The following is a 16,359-nucleotide window of genomic DNA, read 5'->3' on the forward strand; positions in this document are numbered from 1 at the left end:
CTGTTTGTTCCGTTAAAAAGTAGGGGCTAGTTGCATTAAAAATGCTCTGAGATAGACAAAAACACTGCTATGATATTCTTCTAGCGTTCAGTTAAATATTGCCTCTGTCCTAACTAAGTTTGTTTTTCAAAATCTGCAAGCAATGTCATTACTAGAACTCCTTCATTAAAATAAAAACACTATCCTTGACTGTCAAGTAGCTACTTTTCATGCAACAGTGACCCCAGTTTGACAGAAGACCACAACGCACACAGGTCAAACATGTAAGCAAGAGTTTTTAAGCCAAATTTCACTGTTGTCTTAAAGGTAAAATTTAGTTTGTTATGCAACTAGCCGTCTGTATGTTACACCTTCTCCATTTTGACTTTACTTAGATTTAATTTCTAAAGCATTATGCATTCTTTATATAAGTCTATTTTTGTATGCATTTGTCATGGGTTTCACATTTGGTGACTGGTTAGCAGTGTGCTGGCCATCTTTGGTTTGTAGAGGAAATCTTAACCATGAACAATCAAGGGGGCTTAAAAGAATTTTTTAAATGCTAGCTTTTTACTCAAACTTGTATCTATACTACATCACGCCACATTAAGTAGAAGCACACATCACAAAATTGCACAGGGATTACAATATTACATCCAGTCTGCATAAAATTGAATTCCACTACTGACCAGGTCACAAAATGGCTGCACTTTCTAGTCTAAAACTAATTTGCATATTGTACACATGTAGGACATTTTTTTACTTCAGTCACAATAATGCATGCAAGTTTGTTTTTTGTAACAAATTTTGTAAATTTGCTCATGCTACCTAGTTTCAAGAGAGCCTTTTTTGAACATTTGCAATAACTCACCTCTTGTTAATTAATAGTTCTAGTGCATGCATATGGTGTATACAGGTAAGTAAACATGCAATTTTTTCACATTCTAAAACTATGGCAGTTTAGGCCATATTGTGCTGCCTGCATTTAATCTGTAATGCAGTGTGTCTTAAACGTTTCAATCCCGTATTAATAGGTGGCATTACACATAACACCTATATAGCAGCAAAGCTAATACAGCTTGTGATTAAAAATGTTTAAAAATAGCTAATAAATCAGATTATCTTGAGGTATTATTTCTTGCAAGTCAAAATGGAGAGCAAAAAATCAACCCTAATTTTTAGTTTATGTATACACTGAAAATAGCAACAACAATAAAAATAAGCTTTTTGTAGCAGACATATTCCATCTTCACTATTTTGCTACCTTTGGTAAATTACTGGGGCAGATCTTGAAGTTAAAAACCCATGTTTAGAAATAAGTGCACGCTTCACCCACTAAATATAGCAGCAGACTGTGTGCCCCTACGCAAAAACATTCTCATATCTAGTTTTAACTTTACATATAAAAATAACTTGGAGAAAATACAAAAAAACATTTTATTTTAACATGAAAATATCACAAAAATTAGTAAGCCTGAGATGTAGGGTTTTGGTGAAAAACAAGAGGCTTGTAGTGTTTTGGCTGCTGATAAAGATGCATGTATTGATAGCTGGGGTGAAAAGCAGAAGAATGCACTTATTTCTTCTGCATGTCAGTATCTTCAAACACAGTAAGCCACATGCACCCTTCTTTCCTTATGTAGATGCTGGTTCACCATGTTTAATTCCAGCGGAAGTGGATCTGACGTGGGCGGTCAGCCCCCTCCTTTACCAATGGCTTATGGAATTCACGTCCTGCACGAGAGTGGATATTTGCCCAACAAAACTCACAGTAATACTGCAGGCAAGTGACATTGGCACAAAAGAAAGGAGCAAACTTTCCACCGCATCGTGCACCCTGGCATTCATCACACATCTGGTCATCCAACACATATGGCTTTACCTCCACCTGTTGGAGTAAAACAGAAACGATTCTAATTAATACCTATCCCTACTTAAAGTTATACGAGGACATTCAGGTTTTTTTCTGGTTTAAAAAAAACCACAAACAGAAGTATGAAATCAGACATATTAACGCCTTTATCTAACTAATCAGTTATTATTCTGTGTTATTTATCAGCTACGGATCTATCCATACAGTAAGCAGAACACTTTCAAGGCAGATCTTTAGAAGTACGCTATATATGTAATAAATAGCTACATCAGAACCTCCCGTAATTTATTCTGGAAGGATGTTCTTGGCAAATGATAATATGGAAGTATGTGTACAAAACAAGCAAACAAGCCCAGAGGTCTCCCAACTAATCTCATCAGCTCCCAAATTTACATGACATCCAACTCTATACTGTTTAGCAAAAAATAATTGAACTTACAGAATGTAACCATTTATACGTTAACCTTTTTAAAAAAATAAGTCTCTGCATGTACTGCGTTTGTGTGCAAATTAAAAGTACTTTCTGCAGGCTGGAATACAGATCTTTTAGCACTCCTGTTTCCCATAAATTCACTCCCCACTTCTAAAATATGGCCAAATTTGGAGTTACAGATTTTGGTCATCTATTACTTTCCCTTCTTGTGGCTTTGAGCTGTACAGAAATTTGTATTCAATATATTTCTGAAAATATTTTTAAAACACCATTTTGCAAGTCTACAGACTGCTAGAAACACCTGTCTTATATAGCTTCTTTCTCCCAAACTCATCTGACTGCCAGAGTGGAAAAGTGGCAGGAGTCCAGTGGTAAATTTGCATTATGTCTTTGCGTAACTGAACTGTTACAGACTGCGATCAAACAGGAAGAAGAACTTCATAATAAAACACAAAATGAGTTGACTCCATCATTAAGGAATGTATTGTTGTTTTCCACATTTTCTTCACTTTTAAAGATAGTATTTTCCGCATTTTGTTCCAGTTCATACTAAAACTCACTACCATAACAGATTTTTTTTCTGAGATACTATTATCTGAGAAGAATGCTACGTATAGACATTGACTTTATGTACTTTACCCAGGCAGAATATGTTTGAAATAAGAAGAACTTTAAAATGCTATTTTTTCCATTGTGTCTCCAGAGGAAAAAAATTACACATACAGCTACCCACCCAAAAGTTTTACAGCAGAATAGTCTTCATGTTCTTAGCTTCAGAAGCAGAGGTCATACTTGTCATGTCAAATGCATCTATGTTTGGAATAAGAGTATGCTTCTTCCAGTAATCTATATTCAGTACAAGCTCTACTTATTTCACTACAACGACCTGCCTTATCACAAATTACACTCAAACTTTCCAATAAACAGTTACCTTATGCAGTAACTGTGTTCGTGGTTCAGAATTACTGAAAGCATGAAGCAGCATATATTTCAAGCTTCGGTGCATTAATGCACCAAGATTGGTATGAAGATGATTTCAAATGTATTAAGAGAAACACTTTGGGGAATAGAAGTATTACATGAAGTGGATGAAAACTGCTGACATATGAAAGTTAACAACATTTTAAGGAATTGTTTGGAGCTCAAACTCAAAACGAGTTTCAAGGAAATGTTTGGAACTGAGCTTTCATATACGCTAAAACAGGACAAAGAGCACTTTACTGAAGAAAAACATCTGTTAAGAGAAACTAAACATATCTACACATCAAAAGAACTGGAGAGAAGCTACAGAGTACTTAGGTAAGGAAGAAGTTAAGATCACAGACAATGTTTGTTAAGCGACTGTGACACTGAGATTTCCAATTAAGGTAGGAAAAGGTATGTGCAAAAAAATGCTATAAATACTTTGAACTGAAGTTCAGAAGGATAAACAGGTGAACTGCAAAATTTAGCAATGAAAAAAGACTTTTACGCAGACAAAACTGTTTATGAAAAGAATGTGAAAGGACAGCAGACCTACAGAAACTGGATATAACTGGTATAGAAAGGCTAGACTAAGGTAAAGGGTAGGAGAACAGCCTGCCTCTCAGATTTCAGTGAAATATGCAATATGTTGCTTTATTGGCCAGCATAACACAGACATCTCAGATGAAGGAAATACCCAAAGTAGGACTATCTTCCTCATTTACAAAACCAGTGGTTTACAGATTTATACTAACTGCTTGCTCATCTATAAATCAGCAGTAATACTGATTTCAGAGCATTTTCAGAGCCTGAAAAGGCATCGGTGTATAATTCCATGGTGCAAAAACCTATTTCTGAAAATAGCTTTTTTCATACTTTCAGAAGCACCTAGGAGTTAAGGTGTTCCCTAAAAAGAGGGTGTTCTCTATCAGTCCTCCATAACACAAATAACTGGGTTGTATAAATATACAAAATTATATAAATAATAAGGACTGACCATAGGATTTAATTAGAGAAGATGATTTAAAAAATAAAGATTAATAACCCTCTGAAATAAATAAAGAAGTTTAAAGATAGATTTATTAAAATACTTAGATCTGGCATAGCTGTATTTTGCAAGTGAAACATCTCAGGAGTAGCACACATTTTTAAATAAAAGAAAAACCAAGGATGCTAATAAAAATGCCAAAAGTCCAGATTTAAGAGAATACTTGAGTCAAGCAAATTAATTTTCAAGAATGAAAAAAGCAACACTAAAGAAAGAACACAAATTATAACAACCAAAAAAGAAACTGTGAGGATTCAGATATTTAAAGAGAAAGCATAGATCTTCCTTCTCTCTCTCCCCCAACCTCTCCAGCCCATGAACAATTATCTACAGAGACTAATTATACTTGTTTCTTCCTTTTTTTTTTTTTTGTAATCATGACTGAAGAAATCATTTGACTACTGTTTCTATAAATTAAGTCTCATGGATATAACTCAAATGCTGTGCTTCTGAATCTAGTATTTGGGGTAGATTTTGTGGGTTTTTTCCCCTGTTCGAGCTCCAAGAGGCCTGCAGCACATGCCCACTATTTTACTGGAGATTTACTGCTCATCCCCCTTTAAGTATTTCAGTGTTACATCACACATTAACAAGTTATATCCCTTCCTCTGCAAACAGCAAGCACTGCCATTTCAGATGCCTGCTCAGCATCCAAAGAGCCCTTAAAATCTCTGGTGACCTATCATAAAAAAAACAAAACAACAAACCAGCGTACTTGGAAATGCAGCCTTCAAACGCAGATTCGTGCCTGCCTTTCTCTTATGAGATGGCACTGCCAGCCTACCACATGCTCTGCTACTGCAAGGGACGCTCCCATGGGAAGAGGAGGACCAAGATAAAAGTGTCTCCTAGTTTACAGGGTTCAAGTCCATGTCTCCCACCTTGGAGGGAGAACTACTTTGGATGGGACCCAACCATCCACCTCTAATTTTAAAGTTAGGTCACTTCACAGCCAAATGCACTATAGATGGTTCCTGAAACACACTAAGCTATACCCAATTCTGAAGCTAAATGACTCATCTAGCTTTTCTTTAGGAGTTCTGGATTCCGGACCTTACTCCCATTTTGTCCAAATACTCAAATGCAAGATGATTAATAGTTCTGTTTCCCTTCATGCAGTCACAGTGTCAAGGCCATTTTTCCTGTTATGTAATTAGCCAAAAGGCAGAGCTAAAAAGTTAAATTAGCTAAATTTAGCTAAAAGCTAAAAAGCTAAATTAGTCGAAGTCAGCTGTAAGTCACAAAGACAGCAATTGCACCAGAAAAAGGTAGCCGTCACATCTTAACGTGAAGCCTAGTTTCCTACCCACATTCAGACCCACTCATCCTCTGGAAAGGACCGTGTTTGGGGATTTCAGCTCACTAGGCAACTGGTATCTGAAAGACAGGTGTAAAGCTGTATTACTCTGTCTATCTGAAAGGAGAGAAGCACATGCTACCTCCCTACAGCAGACTTTTGTTAACCATACTACTTTCTTTTCCGCATGTCTTTCATCTGTAGAGGAGACTGGACCTTGAACTACTTTACTTACTCAACCCTTCTTCCTCTAAGACTTTTTTTTTTTTTAAAGAACATCTATTAATACCAGTGACTACCTCTGCAGCTCTTGACATCAAAACTAGTGACACTTAAAACTGACATAATTTAGATGCCAGTTTTCTTTGCTACTCTTATATTTCTAACTAGGAATAATGAAGATGACTAGTCTTCTTACTGAAAGTTAGTTTTGCTTTAGCTAGCAATAAGCATCTGTAGCAACCAGAAATGAACATCAGTAAGTACTTAGAAGACTCTCTCAAACAGAAAGGATAAGACATTTAGTATTTTAGGTGTTGAGCTTAATTTTCTGAAGTACTGAGCACTGACAATTATGGCTGAAATTAAGGGCAGCTGCAAATATAAAGCTGATCTGAAACCCATGAATACTAGAGTTTCCTATGAATGACAGAGGAATTATCACAGTATTTGGTTTCATTAGAACAAGGAAGAGAAAAAGATTTTCAAGCCCTTTGCCCATACGCAACAAAACCAGGAACTCCAGAATGGAAAGAACATATGGTCTAACATATGTCCAAGGAAGAAACTGCTGCTCTGTGGAATGCATGTTGTTCGTCTGGGGGCATTCACGGTTTAGGTCTTGGAACTAGTAGAGTTACAGGAATACTGAAAGAAATGTAGAAGCTGGCATGAAAGCAAATCAAATGCAATGTTACCACACCCCGAGAAGTTCCTTTATAGACCATCACTCTCATGTTTATTTATTTTTTTTAATTTCTGTAGAACTTACTCGTTTATCAATATCGCCATGCTGAAGTTGAACAAACCGAGCACTGATGGCAGCAATATAACTCTGCTGATTGGAAAAAGCAACACGTCCAGCACCTTTTGGGTATTTCAGCTCAGGGTCAGTATCAATTCCTGCGTAACAAACTCCACCATAGAGACGGTCCATGATCATAGCCAATTCCACTATTAAGAAACAAAATAATGTTCATTTAAACTGTTCTTACAGAACAAACTTTGTATAATATACTTGTATTTTAAAATACTAGAAAAGTTAAATTTAATAATTAATTTTGCAACAGTTGATGTAACAATAATAACAAGAAATATAAAAACCTATTAAATAAGCTATGAAATACTCAGCAGACAGATCTTTCACACTCTGGGTACATATCCAAGGAACAATGGAATTGTAAGTCCTTGCAGTCCTTGATAACCTGGAACTGAAATTCCAGAGCAGGTTTTTTCAGGAGATTACAGCAAAAGACTTTTTGGGTAGGCATGGAATGTAAGCTGTATAAAATATATCCACGTGCCACAAATTCCTTGGTACATGCTCACTGGCTGTCCTAACACTCTATGTACTACTTGAATTTAGAGATGTAGTTGGCATCTTTTTCATCAGCCACACAGAGCTTGATCATCTCTACAGTGCTACATTTACCTTAGATACTGAAGTTCATAGAAACAAAAATCCCAAATTTTACTGATCAAGTATTTTAGCAATCTTCTAGTAAAATTTTATACTGAATTCAGTTTTACAATTCATTTAGGTGGAAAAATACTATTTTTTTTTCAGAATTAGTATCCTCTGTATTAGAGTATAAAGATCTCAGCAGTCATTGATATTTAACAGTTGTTTGAAAAGTCTCCTAAAGTTTTACTGCTTTTGTGAAGTCACGATTCTTATTTCACAATGCCATAAAAAGTTTCATTTTCACATATACAGGGCATTGGAAAGCTAAACATAAGAATGTAACCATTAAATTTATCACAGACATTCAGCACAGTAATCTGGAGTATTTGGACTGAATTTGAAGAAAAATTTATCTGCTGTTGGAACATACTGTGTTTATGCTCATTTACAGAGCTTGTACTACAGTCAAAACTACAGTCTTAAAAGTAAAATAACAGAAAAGCTTGAGCATTGCAGGTCCAAGATAGAATAATTTAAGATTCTTTATACCCCAAATTTGCACTATCACTTCTTGGTTCTCCTACATCTTCCATCTGATAGCTCATCTTTCTTTAAGAATAAAATTCATTATGAACTATGGAAGACTGATCAAGTCCAGGAGTCATTCTAATAGAAGATGGGATTTGAACCACTGTATGTTATGCTTCTACTTCCAACATTCACTTCAACTTACTTCCTACAAGGCCACCATAAAATATTGTAAAAGGCTACTGCAGTCAATCTCACAAGCAGACTGCCCAGGTCGTAGATCAACCATTTCTACAGCTACAGAAACATTTTGTTTTTCCTTCATGCACTCTGACTAGAAGGAGTCCTGCAATCTCATATACTGTTGTGCCATACAGACTATGATAGCTCTCTGAATTTCTTCCTTTTTCCTCTATTCCTACTCCTTCATCACCTGTGTTTTTGCTTTGTCTGTATTAGCAAGAGTAACTGCGATGTGATAGCAGTAGAAGAGTAACTAATGCACAATGACAAGCAAGTACAAATAGTGCTCCACATACTCATGGACCATGGCAGAGAAGTTTTCATAGCATTATTTTAAAAACAAACTCTTTTGTGACATAGTTTACACTACAGTTTGCTAGTATAATCAAAATCTTTTTTACAGCTTTAGACATGTAACAGTTTCCAGTAAATCTCAATGAGGAACAGTGACTTATGGCCAAAGCCAGATGAAAACAGTTACTAGAGAAATGTAAGAAAACATGAATACTGTGGTTATAAGTATCATGACAGTCTTCTATTTTTCTATGTATATATCTATATCTATCCATATGTAACTATACAAAAGTATGAATGGTTCAAATTATTTCCAATAATCTCCTATTTTTAAGAATAGCCACAGATTATACTCACCAGCTCTTAATGGTCTAGGGACTCCTCCAACAAAAATTGTTTTTCGAGGATCAAGTGGCTGGGAACCATCCATCACAAAGTCACTATCACTTAGATTCCAGGGACGGATCTGAACCTATTAAATTGGGAAAGAAAACAGTATGGTACTTTCAGTTTCACTACACTGTGGATATATGTTCATCAGCCTATATATAAACTGTCAGTCGTAACCCCATTAGTTTAGCAAGTCTCGGTGCTTTGTTTTAATCCTATTAATTCAAAACAGTACAATTTTAAAATCATCCAACTGTTCCAGATGTTGAGCTCTGCCAATGGTAGTTTGCTTTTGATTATTTTCATCGTCATCATTTCAAATGCAGCTCTAGACAGATGGCAGCTATAGCCTGCAGGCCATCTACTGTTTACTTACTGGCTTGTCCTTGATGGTAGGACTGGAAACACATAGATAGAGCTTTCCATCTTCTTCAATGCAGGCGTCAATCAGGGCCTGAACAGAACTCTCTTCTTGGAACAGGAGGAACGCATAACCTAGAAAAAAATCCAAACCAACTGATATTTTTTCTCCTATCTTTATTTTTCTTAATCATCTTTGCCAGTGACTTTTCCATACAAATGCGTTTACTCCAAAAAGAAAAGAAAGTCAAACCAATTCTTTGTTATTAGTCATCTTCTTTAACTATGCACTACCTTGCCATGATCAACAGAACTTCTATTCTTAAAATAATTGTCAGAAGAGACTAATAACCAAATAAAAGCAAATATGTCTGTTCTATCATGTACTGGAAGTCTAGGCTGAGCATAATTCATTGGCAGCAACGGACATTATACAATGAAAATCCGACTTGGCACAAAGGACTAATCTCTATTCTAGAGATTAGATCAAAGTACTTTGTTACGTAAGTGACCCAGCAAACCTCCCAAACACTACAAAAATAGGAATTAAAATGCTTGTTTAATGCTACAGTAAAAACAGACAGTTAGACAAGCAAAGAACCTCACAGATTAAAATACTTTTAACAGTTACAGTATATACATACAGAATTTGTTACTTTACAGGTGCCTGATAGTGCAATTAGGGTTGTGTTCTAAAATGAACTTTAAAAGGACGATAAATGCACATTTCTTTCTGAGATTACTACCAAGTGTGGAATTTTCACACCAAGTTATGTTTTATTACTTGGATGGAAAAGTAAATGCTGAAGCAGCTGCCCTAGAGTGGGCTTGGCAAGAGGGAGCATGGCTGCTTTACCAAGCCTTTTGGAAATCATACTGTATTTCTGAGAGAAGCTAGTTAACCACTGGCAGTTTCTTACTGCAAATAGACAGTATAGGTCGTCATCAAGGCAAAGATGGAAGGGTGCATCTTGAAGAGCATTCAAGAATCAATGTGTTTAAAAGAATATAAAGTTAAGAGAAACAAATGCATGACTGATTTGAGATACATGGGAACAAACGCAGGATTTAAAGAAAAAGCTGTAAGGCCTATATACTGGTCTTTCTAATACCTTGTACCTCATTTCTTACTCCTCATACCATGGTTCTATCACAGCTACCTACAAGGGACACATGACAAGGTTTTATGTAGCCTATATTTTTATGCAAATCTTATTTAGTTTCTTAACAAATATGCTGTAGGGCATCTTTGGACTTGGGCTGAAGCATTTCCTTGTGAAGCCCATTTTTCATTGCTGAACACTACTTTTTAGTGACAACCTATTTAACTTAAGTTTTATTAGTAACTAGCTAGATTCCAAATCTGTTTTAATGGGGATATCTTTCAGTATTTATCTTAGAATTTAAAATCCACATCTTACCCATGCAAAACTTACTGAATGAGGGAATGTGCAGACTGGCATAGGTAAGTGAGACCAGACCCATGTAACTGTCCTTACTTGTGTGGAAACCAGGCACACAGATTCCTGTTTGAATGGAGAGCTCAGTACAAGAGTGATGGGAGTGCAAAAACTTGATTAATCAAAGAGAGGGCTAAATGCACATGATACTGACCAAGGGATCGGACATACAACATAAGACACACAGCCAGAAGTAAAATATTTTGCCAGATGCTGATTTTCCATCAGTTCTTATCCTAAAGCAAATCAAGGGTACTGCCATATAGCTCCTGATACATAAGTATGGTCAGTGTTTCCACAAGATCTACCACCTGTATGTCTGAACATATTAATATGCTTAACTGTGGCAGCTTGTAAAAAGATACAAATTTCAAATACAAGAACTTGATGAGGGAACAATTAGGATTACTATATCCTACCACACCTGAAATAAAAGGAAAGCAATAACAAAACTATATGATAATACTGCTTTCTCAACGTTATCTGCGAAACATGTACTCATGCCTGGGTTCATCCCATTTAATTTTAAGCATCAGACAGGCTTGTGTCATAAACTTAGCTGTACCACTCCCCCTCTGAAGAAATAGAGGACGTTAGGGTATAGTCTGTACTATCAGATTGTTCTGGCTGTAGTTTTGCTCCACAGCTCTGGTCCTTCAATAATTGACAGTGCATTTCAGTTTGCTCCCCAAGTCTAGCCTGGAGGAAAATAACCAGTTCTCTTGATGAAGAAAACTGACTAGAGAAGATAATTTGCTCAGGTCCCACATTTTATAGCCATATACAGAGACAGCCAATTCCTTCCAAAGAATGCTAGACTTGTGCAGTCTGCATACAAACCACTTTCCATCACTTGCTCTGGACCAGGGTGCATTTCCTGGCACAAATCAATTATACGTCAGCCATAGACTTCTCCAAAGAACACCAGTTACATAGGCAAACAGCCTATATTAATTAATTAGAAAGTGTTTGCAAAGGGAAATTACACTCTTATCTTAGGTATTTCGTTTAGACATCATAAATTAGGCCTCTTCTTGTTACTACAGCTACCACATGCCAACAACTGTATGGCATAAACTTCATTCTTATCCCTTCCTGCTTTCTCAATATATGCTTTTATTGGATTATTTTTCACCCCAACATCTGTAACTCATGAACTATTGTGGATGTTTAATGTCTGCAAAGCTAGTATGGTGGTGGTAAGCCGTGTGCGTTAAGTATGATGAAAAATACCAAGTGCCTAACTAGTGTTTTAGGAGTAGTACTGAACTACAATTACCATGTGTTACAGTGAAACATGGTGGGGAGGTAGGGTGAAGAGTAGGAGGTGTTTTACTTACTAGAAAACAGCTTAACTCCCTAGTTTCTTGGGTTTTTTTGGTGTAACATATCAGTCATTTAACTTTAAGAGCTTCACATGCAATAGCAATGCAAGTCTAAAGCCTGTTGACAATGGAAAAGCAAAGCTACTCTAATAGTTTTCTTTGAAGGAAGCTGCTTCATACCTTTGGGTCATATGTATACCACCAGCAGCAGGTCATGATCAGATATTACTTGCCAAGAGACAAATGTTGTATGTTTTGTACATATTCCACAAGGTGAAAAGTATTAGATGAAGCACAGTCTTATAAAAATTTCTTGTTCATAGGCACCTCTACCAGAATTTATGCCTCCTGTGCAAGACAAAGTTAAGGTAACACCTGCTAGTGGTTATCATTTGACTAATTTCTTCTGCATAACACTGGAACTATTACAAATATGCCTATTTTCAAAGGCACCCAGTGTGGGTGACTTTGATAATACTTGTCCTCAGAAAATTACCTCAAATAATACACAAATCTTTCTGGAGATAATTGGCTTTAGAACTACATTCCCTGATATCTAAAGATACTGGTTATAGTCATCCTTACTCTGAGCTGACATCTCTTTTAATGAAACAAGACTAAGAAATTAAATATTTTTTTCTTTTTAATGTATTGGGTCAGCACTGGAAACAGAAAGCCCATCAGATAAGTTTGAAGAGTCCTAGCTATATTACCAAATTAAACCTTTTCATTTTTTGTGCTTATTACATAAAAAAAAGTCAAAAGCAAAGCATTCTTGACTAGATTCACACTGGTAGCTAACATGATTTTCTGAGCAAGATATAATTTCTGTATTTCATAGTAATATGAAAGTTTACCAGAAGGAGAAGGGACACTTCTTCTGCTGTGCATACTCTGTGTAGAAATCAGAGAGCAGCTTTAATTCTATCAAACTCCAGTTAACTCCTATCACTAGTGACTTAGGGAAGGAGTCAAGAAAAATAGCACAAGCCAGCATGGCACTGTCCATGCCAGTCAGTACAGCTGTATTTTGTTTTGGGGTTGGTTCCTCTACTGTCCTGACAGACTGTCCCCAGGGGAGACTAAATGGCCTCAGTGCAGTGCAATTCTTGCACCCAGAATGCTGCACCTTAGCTTAAATCAGGAAGAATCAGTGTAAGCTGCAGGTTAATACAGACAATGGATCTACATTTGATGATGGGAGTAATTCACATTTGGGAAGGACACACAACATTTAATCTATTCCTCTTTAAAGAGATCTCATCACCATATTAATTAAATTTAATCTTTAAAACATAAGTCTTTCACTTGTTCAGTTTAGTCATTTGATGGAGAATTAACTCCAAAATACACCTGAAGTGAAAAAACACAAGCTGATACAATTGTAATGTAGCTATTAGCTGAGGCACTTTTGAGTAGGGGGAGCAGGGTTCACTTCGAGATCCAAACGCCTATTTCCATATTTCAGCAGTGACTGTGTTTAAGCTCCTACTGTAGTACAGAGATCCAGTTAATGTAGTCAGTGGTGACTGGACGGTCACTCAGCTGACCAAGTGGGACACGGAGGTGTCTAGCACATTTATCCTCTATACAACTTTGCCTAACCTTCAGCTGGTGCTCCAGAATGGCACGGGACTTCAACAGGTGCCACGCCACATTTGCGAGACCTGTGTAAATCTTTTAGATATCCTCAGTATGGGTAAATGAATCAAGCTCAATGTGCTTATGTTACAGTGACCTGAATAGCCCTCTATATTCCACTGACTGTATTGGCCAGACTCCCATTGATTAAAGGAAGCTTAGACACTAATCACACATGAAGACACCTACAGTTCCTTGCCTGAATCCAGAGTTCAATCCTACCCAGTGTGATCAAATAAGCTGGTAACAAGTTAAACAGAACTTGGATGGACCTGGGGTTTTGCTTCTGAAACTAGAAACTGAACATTTTCTACCTAATTTTTTCAGTCAATTCCAAATTAGCAGTTAAGAACCTTAAATAAATGAAGCTACTGCACAACTGCTGGATAGTAGGCAATAGAAACACCCAGACAATTAGAAAAGGCTGGAGATACTGTCCTGTTTAAATCACATTATCCTCCATTTGATACAGATTACAAATAGTACAGAGCATAGAAACAACCAGGCATATTTTGAATGGTCTTCTTTGGATTTGCATATCTGCATGGCGCCATTTTTTTGAGAGCTTCATTATCATAGGAAGGAGTCCTCACCTCAGCAAGTTGCTTTGGACATGTGTATTGTTTCATAAATAAGTATACTTGCCAACTACGTAATAACAGGAGTTATGATAAACAGTGGCACGTCAGAAAGGAAGGAATTCTCCATTACAGTTGGCAGATCGCTTACAGACTTTGTACTTTGATCTCAATTTTTTTCTGCTTCAGAACAGAGTTTCCTTCTAAGACCAGTGTGAAGTTTTTAAAATTACTGTTTTCTTTGGGCCTAATTTTGTGATGAACCAATACAAAATGTAATTACTTAAGAACAAGCAGTTGGTGTTTCTCAGGAGGCAGCTGGCCTTGATAGATCAGGGCACTTTTTGCATTTCTTCAAGCAAGGAAATACTTATTATGAACTTGGCCTTCCCTCAGGACTTTTTGTAAGCAGAGAGCCTGGAAGGAACCACAGCCTGGAAAACTGAACAAGAAGTAAAAAAAAAAAAAAAAAAAAAAAAAAGCAGGCTGTATCTCTTCACCACGGAGAAGACTATTACGTAAATCAGTCCAGAACTGGGCAATTCTAACATGTCTTTGGAAAGTAATACTATGTCAAATCTCTAATGAGACTGAACAAAGAAAAATTTATACACTGAATTGACTCCATGCAGACTGACAAATTAGAAATTGGAGACTAAAAGGAAAAAACAAACAAACAAACAAAAAAACCCCAACTGCTTGGGCTAATACAGTATGTATTTCTAAACTGCTAATTACTGATCAGTCTCAAAGCATTCTTAGTATTTAACCTATCTTTAGGAGTTTCAGACATCTTATTAAATATGTGTATATGTGGTTCTTGCCTGCACATGTGAGTAACACTTAAGACAAATTTTTTAGAAATTCTTCTACAAAATAATCATGGGCCACATCTATTGCACTGAAGAAAACAGATATAAACACAGTAATATTCAGCAGTTAATAGTAACCTATATTTCCAGACCATCTACAAAGAGAAACCTACATCGTATTTTAAATGCGTTAGGCTACATTACAAAACAATATTGAATAATGTAGTAAACTGAAAATTAGAATAAAGTTTTAAGACTGAAGAGCAGTAAGTGCTATTAAACTTCAAATACATATCAGTTAATCATGGGAAATCAAATTAACACTTAGTTTGCAAGTGTTTCCTAAATTAATTAGATCAACAGACTGAAGTTCTTCTATTTATATGCTCTGCTTTTAAGAAGCTCTGCTTATAATAGAGGGTTTTTCTGTGTGTGTGTGTGGTTTTGGGTTTTGTTTTGTTTTGTTTTTTTACTGTGGCAATTATAAAATATTCCAATTATATCAAAAAGCTTTATCAAATGAGGAAGTCTGGAAATATATCCATAAGATGTTCAGGTGCTGAGAGAGGACTATCTCCTTGGAAATGAATGCCAGAATCCATTCCTTCCAGGTCAGACTATGTTACATCTTCCCTCTTCCATATATTCATCACAGACTCTGCGAGATGCATGTTCCTCAAAGAGTTCCTCAAGAATTTCTCTTGGTAATTTATGAAAAGAGATGCACTCCTTAGGATAATCAAATTTAACTTGACAGTAGCTTTGTGTATCAGGCTGACAATCAAAAAAGCCAAAGTCTCTTTGTTTGCCTTAGAATTTCCATGCAGTTTTCATAAATACTATTCAAATACTTTCAATTCCATTTCCCACTCTTTAAAGGACCCATTTGGGATAATAATCCTGTCTTCTTCCCAGCACAGATGGTCAGATAAATAAATGAAAAATCAGTTTATAAAGGCACTATACCTAGAATCATAGAATCATTTAGCTTGGAAAAGACCATCAAGATCATAGAGTCCAATGATCAGCCATGCCCACTAAACCATGTCATGAAGTGCCTTGTCTATGCACTTTTTGAATACCTCCAGGGATGGTGACTCCACCGCTTCCCTGGGCAGCCTGTTCCAATGCCTGACAACACCTACTTTTGTGACTTCCAGGGAAGGACTGAATTGCTGCATTCTCTCCAAAATGAATAATTTCTTCATTGCTTTCGTATCTGGATCAGATTTTTGCATTTATTTTATACGTACCAGTACATGATTGTACATGTACAGAGATATGCTACATAATTTAATTATGCAGTGTACAGAATGGCTTTTCCAACACTTTGTAAGTGATATTAAAAAATCTAGTCTAACAGCAACACTAGAAATATTTAAAAATCAGTATTTAATCATTTATCAAAAAAGATAATTAGTGCTTCAATAGGAAGTTCACATCCTAAAATCGAAATAAACATAACATTGATTATCTTGATCAGATACCAAAATGCATACTTCTGAATCCTG

The 16,359-nt window shown here is 36.2% G+C and overlaps 1 protein-coding gene across 2 annotated transcripts in view; it reads right to left on the reverse strand.

Annotated features, from left to right (window-relative positions):
• The window catches only part of CPEB2 (cytoplasmic polyadenylation element binding protein 2), a 57,209-nt gene that overhangs the window by 2,117 nt on the left and 38,733 nt on the right, over positions 1-16,359 (reverse strand). For both annotated transcript variants that reach the window (XM_049791257.1, XM_049791250.1), the window contains 4 exons: positions 9,049-9,167; positions 8,640-8,754; positions 6,585-6,766; positions 1-1,867 (listed from right to left, as the gene is read on the reverse strand). The exon at positions 1-1,867 is cut by the window's left edge and continues 2,117 nt beyond it. In XM_049791257.1, coding sequence (XP_049647214.1) covers positions 1,640-1,867; positions 6,585-6,766; positions 8,640-8,754; positions 9,049-9,167 — 644 coding nt within the window. In that variant the 3' untranslated portion in view covers positions 1-1,639. The remainder of the gene's footprint in view (positions 1,868-6,584; positions 6,767-8,639; positions 8,755-9,048; positions 9,168-16,359) is intronic.

Source organism: Accipiter gentilis, chromosome 3 (genome assembly GCF_929443795.1).
Source record: "Accipiter gentilis chromosome 3, bAccGen1.1, whole genome shotgun sequence".
NCBI lineage: Eukaryota > Metazoa > Chordata > Aves > Accipitriformes > Accipitridae > Astur > Astur gentilis.